The sequence below is a fragment of the Tachypleus tridentatus genome, chromosome 12 (assembly GCF_004210375.1).
Source record: "Tachypleus tridentatus isolate NWPU-2018 chromosome 12, ASM421037v1, whole genome shotgun sequence".
Classification (NCBI taxonomy): Eukaryota; Metazoa; Arthropoda; class Merostomata; order Xiphosura; family Limulidae; genus Tachypleus; species Tachypleus tridentatus.
Genome location: NC_134836.1, coordinates 19203658 through 19213229, shown reverse-complemented (window position 1 = coordinate 19213229; position 9572 = coordinate 19203658). Strand labels below are relative to the sequence as shown.

General features: G+C 30.6%; 1 protein-coding gene across 1 annotated transcript; it reads right to left on the bottom strand.

The window, feature by feature from the left end:
- Positions 1-6845: 6845 nt before the first annotated feature.
- LOC143234960 (proteasome assembly chaperone 3-like) lies at positions 6846-7262 on the bottom strand. Its single transcript, XM_076472655.1, has one exon. It carries the CDS (start codon positions 7260-7262, stop codon positions 6846-6848), a length of 417 nt encoding a protein of 138 aa, XP_076328770.1.
- Between the last annotated feature and the right edge of the window lie 2310 nt (positions 7263-9572).

The following is a 9572-nucleotide window of genomic DNA, read 5'->3' as shown; positions in this document are numbered from 1 at the left end:
ACATGTTAAGGCACTGACTGTCAGACCAAAATGACAATAAAAGTTGTGCACATTGAAAACGGCGGAAAACATTGGATTTTTCGCCAAAACACATTCGTGTCCAATATATTTGTTTGAGAGATCTGCATGTTCTGCAAGTGCAACATGTGCAAAATCCCTATAAAAGTGACAGGTTCTTGGTTTCCATAGCTCAGTGTTAAGCCACCGACACGCAATTCAGTTACGCCAAGACTGACTGAAGCACAACGCAACAACACCATTGGTTGCTTGGAAGCAAGCGAATCTCGATCATATGTTGCCAGAGCTGTGAATGTCCATCCAAGCACCATCACAAGGCTATGGAATCATCACCAACAACATGGATCAACTTGTGACCGTCTACAATCTGGCAGACCTCGTGTGACCACGCCCGCACAAGATCGCTACATCCGGTTACGTCACCTTCGGGATAGGACCACCACTGCGACATCTACTGCCTCAACTATACCAGGGCTGCGTAGGATTTCCGACCAGACTGTACGCAACTGTCGACGAGATTTTTAGACCCCATGTGCAACCCATCATGGTGAACTTCAATGACGTTTTTTCAACATGACAATGCCCGTCTTCACACAGCCTGACTCACCATTGTCTTCTTGAGACACCACAACATCAACATTCTTCCCTGGCCCTCCAGATCGCCAGATTAAAACCCCATTGAACATTTCTGGGACGAGTTAGACTGACGTCTGCGACGGCGACAACCTCAACCGCAGACTCCACCTCAGCTTGTAGCAGCTTTGCAGGCTGAGTGGACAGCCATTCCACAGGATGTGATTTGTCATCTCATCGCTTCCATGGGCAGGAGATGCCAAGCAGTTATTGATGCTCACGGGGGGTATACTCGTTATTGATGCTGAGTGACGTTAAACGTCAACTAGTGAGCGTGGACTTCGCCTTTGCAGACTTTGGATGTTCAGCAGTGAATGTGCAAAGTTTCGCACATGTCATACAGAACTACCCGGAATAAACTTGTTAACAATATGTCTCAAATTTTGCCTTTTGCGTTTCTTTTTTTGAAGAGTATATTTTCAATCCAGACTTTAAGTTGGATTTTACTTTTTGTCAAACAAGTCCATTTGTAATAAATGAAGTTTTTTTTTGTGTATGAAATTATAGCTGTACAAATGTGTAAAGGTTACACAAAAATTTATAAAATAACAAAATGGCAAGATAAATGACAGGTTTTTATACTTGACAATTGAATTTAATCAAGCTTATTTTTGGAGGTAATAAATGAGATCATGTATCTTAACATGAGTAACCAAAATTTATTATTGTTTTTCTGTTATTATAAAAACAGGCCATTAAACTTAACATGATACTTTTCTTTTGATATAATTGTAGTAGATGTAATATGATTAAACAAAAGGTTTGTTTAGATGCTGTTTTCAGACCAATATTGAGTAATTTGTAAATTTATGCAATTCAGTTATGTAATTAATACTGTGTATTAAATGAAAATATGTAAACTCTGAGCTTATTTACAATTTGAATATCTTGGGCTTTTACACAAGTTTTAAAATTGTAGTATTTTTTTTGTCTTTTATTAGAACAATGTTCCATGAGTAGCTTTTGTCTAAAGGCTTAAGTGAAGTACCATTGTCCTTCCTAAAGAAAATTACTGTAGTCTTGTGTGCTTGCCCAAATCTTAAGTTTTTCTAAAGCAACATTGGTAACAATGGTTTCAATAAATTATTTATGTTGGTATTTAAATCAGTAGTCATTTGGGAAAAGAACATCAATTTATCAATATTAACTTCTGATCAGAGAAAGTTAAGTATACTTAGTAAGTATACTTGGAGCAAAACTAAAAATCAACCTGGTAATGAATATAGCCAATTATAAATACTCTTATTAGATTCAAAGTTATAAAAATTATAGTGCACTGTTTCATCAGATGGGTATCCTCACTGTTAGGTTAGTCTTAAATATGTATATTAAGTTAAAAACACAAAACAGTCTATAATAAAAATATATTAAGCATTCTAACAAATGCTATTAAAGAAAGCAGCAGTAAAGAAATATACTTACAGAACATTCTTAAACTCTAGCTGCTGACTTTAAGTACTGCCATCATGTTAGTAATATCAATGTGTTTAGAAAATGTGATATCAATAATTGTGGATGCATCTTTTATTAATGACTTCTAAGTGACAAAAACACTTTTACATCAAAATTGTGGCAAACAGTTTTAAGTATACAACTCTGTGTACTTTTGTATGTATGTACACTCTTTACACACAAACACACATTCATCCGTGCCCACAGTTTTTTTTCATAAAATATTTGGAATTAATTTATCCAATGGTGTCCGTAATGCATTGGTATTAATTACAATATATCTGTTATAATTGTTGCTGATACTTTATCTAAATGTTATCAAGAATGCCCATTATTTACTGATACACTATCCTCTTCCTTTTTATATACAAAGCAGGGAAGCTTGCATAAATGAATTTTTCTTTACCTTTGTGATTTGGACAATACATTGTGTTGTTTAAAATCATAAAATGATCTATTTATATATTTCCACCAGTGAAGTCTGGTTAATAATTTTAAATGTGAAATATTTTTAAAAACATTTAAAAATAAAATTTGCTTCAAAAGAAATTTTTAACAAAACCGTCACTTTGCAAAATTACTTTTGTGGTAAATTGTATTTTAACATTTAAAAATAGCAACTCATTTACAGTTATTTTTAGACTTTCTAATACTGCTGAAGTAATTACATTTTAAGTACAAGTGCATCTTTACACTGCAGTCAGATGCTATAAATAGGGTTAAAACTGCATGGAAGACAGGCCTTTAAACAGTGTTCTATCCAAATGACCTTTTCTGGGATTAGTGCCAAAATGAGAAGAAATATTTTAAATAGCTAGTTTTCCTTTCAACATATATATCCATATAAGAGTGCCAATAAAAATATGTACTTATATCTTTTCCTAATGAATTTTAAAATATTTAATGTAGTTAAGATACAAAGCTAATTATGAATGCAAAATGAAACTTTCCAGAAGGTCTAAACAACACTTTTTCAGCAAATTCTATAGCTTGGTGGTACTGGATTAGAAACTGATTTTGGTTACTTGTATAAAAAAGAAAATTCACTTAACTATCGTCAAATAAAGTTTTAAAAGAAAGTTGCAACTACGCAACCTGAATTTTTGTTGTTGTATTACAATTACAGCAATTATTTCAAGGAAACAAGCCATTATGTAATAAGAACATTAATATATATATTTTACACCCATTTAAAATAAATTATTTTGCACATGAAATTCATGAAAATAATTTATGAATTATGGCAAAAACATACTAGGAAAGTAGGAAATATATGAGTGCCAAGATTGATTCATTGATTCTTAATGTATGACTGATGCAAGAAGAGAAAATGTTAATTTTAAATGCATGAAGAGATATTTAATTATTATACAGATAATTGAAAATAGCTATCAATATTAAGTATTTACAATGATAACCAAAAGTCGCTATGACATGAATGGGTGATGGTTTTGGCGAGTTCATAAATATTGTTTTTGTAAATGTGTACTTTGTAATAATAATTTGTATTTAATATTGACCTTGAATTTAAATTTGTAATACCTTAATCATCATGGTTCCTTCCAGCTCCAAAAGAAAGAGACAAGTGGAGTTTCAGTAATGTCGAGAAACCCACTTGTTGAGAAATTTATATGCAAAACCGGCTCGTTTGGGTAAAATATTTTCTCAACCCAAATGAGCCGTTTTTGCATATAAAGTGGAGTTTCACTAAATTCTTCTGTTTAAAACTCTAGTTCTTCATAAAAAGTAAAATGTCTACAAAGAGAGAGAAAAAATATACCACTGTATCACCATCAAACCTTTCTTGCAGAGGAAATGAAAATGGAACATATTTAAAATTTGAGAAAAAGATATTTGTTAAATAGCAGTTATCTACAATTAACTTCAAACTAGTAACTGTAAGACTCGTATTCTTACATTTCAACTTACCTCTACTCACAATATTAGCTTCTCTGCTTATCAGTGTTAAACTCCCTATTTTTGTATGCAAGCACCTTATGAGCATTGTCACTTTAACAAGTTTTTCAAACTGAATCTAAAATATTTGTATTTAATTACTTTTTCTTGGTTCTTAAGAATATATAAAGGCTGTTTGCAAAGGGTTTGAAAGATATAAAATTCAAATAAATAATTACATTTGAACAAAATGTGGTGAATTATGAATATTCTAGATGTATATTACAGTCACATTAGTATGTTCTTTTATTCCAGCAGACAGCAACTTACTAATGGATCCAACATAATTCTTCCCATGGTAAGGATTAATAAGAAGCACAAAATTGCTCAAAAGAGAAACATTACAATCTTATGTATCAAGACAGAGAAACATTACAATCTTATGTATCAAGACAGAGAAACATTACAATCTTATGTATCAAGACAGAGAAACATTACAATCTTATGTATCAAGACAGAGAAACATTACAATCTTATGTATCAAGACAGAGAAACATTACAATCTTATGTATCCATCAAGACAGAGAAACATTACAATCTTATGTATCAAGACAGAGAAACATTACAATCTTATGTATCCATCAAGACAGAGAAACATTACAATCTTATGTATCAAGACAGAGAAACATTACAATCTTATGTATCAAGACAGAGAAACATTACAATCTTATGTATCAAGACAGAGAAACATTACAATCTTATGTATCCATCAAGACAGAGAAACATTACAATCTTATGTATCAAGACAGAGAAACATTACAATCTTATGTATCCATCAAGACAGAGAAACATTACAATCTTATGTATCCATTAAGACAGAGAAACATTACAATCTTATGTATCCATCAAGACAGAGAAACATTACAATCTTATGTATCCATCAAGACAGAGAAACATTACAATCTTATGTATCAAGACAGAGAAACATTACAATCTTATGTATCCATCAAGACAGAGAAACATTACAATCTTATGTATCAAGACAGAGAAACATTACAATCTTATGTATCAAGACAGAGAAACATTACAATCTTATGTATCCATCAAGACAGAGAAACATTACAATCTTATGTATCCATCAAGACAGAGAAACATTACAATCTTATGTATCCATCAAGACAGAGAAACATTACAATCTTATGTATCCATCAAGACAGAGAAACATTACAATCTTATGTATCCATCAAGACAGAGAAACATTACAATCTTATGTATCCATCAAGACAGAGAAACATTACAATCTTATGTATCCATCAAGACAGAGAAACATTACAATCTTATGTATCCATCAAGACAGAAAAGCTATCATACGTGAAAAATGGTATTCAAGCAAACTTATATGAAATAAATATATGATAAATTTCAATTACAGTTATTTAACACCAGTAGAATAAAAAAATGTATTTTTTAACCAGCTTCTTTCAACAGTATGTTTCTAATACATGTACATTTAAATAAATACAATGTTTCACTTTATCATCTACTACAGGAATTAAACTTGATAAATTAAAAATAGTTTTAATGACAACTCCCTAGACATCAAAATTACATAAGCTGAAAATTAATGTGGATCTTTGTATTATTTCTTTCTTAACATTTACAAAATATTTAAACATTTTTTCTCAGTTATCATAATATAAAATTGCAATAAAATAACAACATGTAGTTTACTTTTATGTAAATAATGAAGGGTTACAGGGTTTGACTTGAACCTATTATGATAATTTTATTCAAAGTTAACACTGAAAGAAAAACTTGCAAAATATTGACATTTTTTACAAAATTACAAAATGTAATTTTTAATAGTAATTGAATCATAAATATATAAAAAAGAAATTTACAGTATAACATCATTATTATCTCTTTGATAAAACATGTAACTGACAATGAAAATTGTAATGAAGGGTTTATGAAAAATAGAAATTTTTCACATTCAATGCTTACACTGATTGGTTTATGCAATATCTTTTTAGAATAGTTTGGTTACATTTTTTATAAATAAAAAATCATTAGTAGATCCACTTTGTTATTGGCAGAAACAATTAAGATTAAACACTTTAAAACTGAATGTATTTTGTGCAAAATTGACTAAAATACACTTACTAACCACAATAATCAATTATTTTAGGGGTAACTATTTAAAATTATTTTGCATATGCTATTAAATATTGAAAAAAAATGTTATAATCATAACTTTTGTAAACTAATAATTTTGTGCATTTTCTTGCATACTAGATTAAAGAACTTGGTATCTTAAATAAAAAATAAATTTAACATGTCAATTATAAAAACAGTTACTACTACTAAATTCATCTTTTAAGTCTTATAAAGTCTAAAATGGAATTATACAAAATGTAATGAAACGTAACTTAGCTGGATGGAATAATCCTTAATAAATATGTTTAAGAAACATTTACTGAAACTGACCTATATAAATTACATTCTACTTTATATTATTATTGTAAGACATCAAACTTTTCTTTTGTCTTATTCCAGTACAATATATATACTCATTATCACTTTCAACATAACACATTGCTTTATTCGATGAGTTACATAGCTCATTTTACTGGTATTACAGATTTTTGAAATTACTGCATAATGTTTAAATTTTTAAAAAATATATCAACTACCTATCGTTATATTTCGGTGTTTAAAACTAGAAGAATTCTTCAACTTTTTAGTTTTTTGCTTCACCAAAGTTATTCTCGTTGACCATTTTTTCACGTTTAATTTCAATTTAACCACACTTGTTCTTACGATCTTTCCAAACCTCCAAATGGCAGTCAAACTCCTACTAATGCTTTGTAAAAGATTTGTTTCGCTCGATTTCCAATGGTTACTACAGTATCTCTATCCCAGTTTTTTAGCGCAATTGCTAACAAAACTGTTTTGCTGGTTTCCATTAACGAAACCAAATATCTTGCCGCAGCATGAACATAAGGTTCATCGTTTCCGAAAATAACCTTGGTACTGAAAACAGCTCGATCTTCAGTGTTACAGCTTACTTCTTGGGGTACGTCTTTGGTAATATGAACCAGTGTTCCAAGTTTTCCAAATTGAGTAATAACCACAAAAATGCAATTTTCAAAACACGTTATACTGAAATCTGTAAAAATGTTTCCAATTAAGTCTGCTTCTGTGATTGCTTTTAGCTGCATATTAGGCGTAACATTACAACTACCACTAACAGCAGTAGCCATTATTCCAACTTCACAACTACATCGCCGCCTATATTATTTAATGTTTTCTGAAAAAAATTAACAGCGCAATTGTAGAATTTAGATGCCCAACACTCGTCAAACAGCAAAACATTAACTCAATATTTACTTAACGTATTGCTATATAAGTACACAAAGGTTTATTCTTCTAACCTCAGTAAGGGTTTGTTATGAATTGGTTTTATTCTTGTATACACAACCCTGACTATGTATATAAACAATCTTACATCTCCAGTTGATCCTCCGAGGTATGGAAAATTGTCTAATTTTCCCCACGAAGTGTAAATCAACGTAGATGTACTTCTGTTTTAATTTCCGTTCCGCTTATTTGAGCAATTTTTGAAGTCTAAGGATTTAGAAATCAACACACACGCATTGCTCTGTACAACTAGGAAAGTTATCTACCCTGACTAAATTACTTGAACACCTTTCGTAAGTTTTATATTCATAATGATTTCTTGTTCAAAATAAGGTTTTACTACATATATTATTTTTCTTACCGTTATCGGCGTGAAAGAAAATTACTTTTTTGTTACTAATATTTGTAGTTCGAAGTCATAAAAAATTACATATTGTTGTAACGTGTTTTATCGTTGGCAGATTCTTTTAGAATATTTAGTGAAAATAATGTTAAATCGAGTTCAGGTAACAATAAAGAATCAATTAATTCTATGATATATAATTATGTCTTCTATAACCTGGAATTACTTAATTTTTTATATAATGTTAGTTGCCTTTACTTTGATCAATCACTTCAAAATTAGGGACGGCTAGCGTAGTAAAGCTTTGTGTGTAGAAGTGATATTTTTAACAGACATGTAGTGTGTATTGTTAGTATTTGTTTATGTTTTGTCATAAAGTATAACTAGAATAGCTTACCACCAAACACACTGAGAATTATTTTATACATATTTACAACAGATACCTAATTAATTAGGATGCAAAATTATAGTACAAACAGTTGATAATGTGATCAGTAATTTATTAAAGACGCTCATTAAACTTCATGTAAATCTAACTTACAAAACTTCGGAATACTCATTTGGATATTTGGGTCCAAATCATGCGATGTTTTTGTTTTGTTTTTTTACGTACAAAGTTCCATTACATATAACATTTCACTTTAAAGGTTAATTTACTCTCGACTTAGCCATCTGCATCTTAATGTGGAACGCTTTTTTGAATTATTTAATCAAACTGAGACAACAATATAACTTTACGTAGTTATTTATAGATTCAACAGACCAGACAGAGTTGTCCTTTTCATATTACGGATCTTTCGTGTTTTTTTTGTTTTTTTTCTGAGTTGACCAAAATGTTTGCCCATAATGAGATTTACTGTTTTGTTTTTCACATATTAATCTATTGCATTATATTTGGTGCTAATATTTTAAAATGTTCTATTAACAAAAATATACAAATGAACAAGTGGCCATCTAGTGGCGAGCCGAGATTCGAAGTTTGGGGTGGACATTTTTCAAAATTCTTCGATGTTTTTTTGAATCAAGCACAAAGCTACACAATGGGCTATCTGTGCTCTGCCCACCACGGGTATCGAAACCCGGTTTTTAGCGTTGTAAGTCCGCAGACATACCGCTGAGCCACTGGGGGGGCCAAAATATTTCGAAGAACTAGTTTATCGTTTGACATTAGGTGAATGAATACAAAAACGCCTGTTGGTCGGGTGGAGGAAGAGTGGATATGAGCAATCAATGAAAAATAAAGTGATTCTCACCCAAAATAATAATATTGCATATATTCGAAAAACAATATCTTTCCAGATATGTGGGATTCAGTTTCCTTCTTACTTCTCATATTCACTCGTCTTTACGCTAAATGTAGTTTTGTCATAATCTTGTTCTTATTGTTGTTTTTATTTTCCCCTGTGTTACAGCAGTATGTTTGTGGACTTAAACGCTAGAAACTGGATTTCGATACTCGTAGTGGGCAGAGCACAGATAGCCCATTGTGTAGCTTTGTTCTTAACTTGAAACAAATAAATCTTGTTGCTTTTTTTTCTGTGTATATACAAATATATATAAATTTTATTGAAAATTGGAAAGATAATTGTTTACTCAAACTAGTTGTCTGGACAATCTAAGACACGGAATTTTTACGTGTTATGGATTTAATTAACCCTAATTATCTTCTTTGAAGTAGTAGTAAACACTCCCAGAATTTCCAGTTAAAAATACATTACCCTGCATATTAGGTTAAAACTGGAGAAGTCCTCTTCTGAACGGTTAGCGTCTTTCATTACATATCAGAAAAAAAAGATATAATTATCATCAC

Excerpts from the sequence above, each read along its gene's own strand:
- LOC143234960 (XM_076472655.1), bottom strand. The coding sequence starts at position 7,262 with ATGGCTACTGCTGTTAGTGGTAGTTGTAATGTTACGCCTAATATGCAG.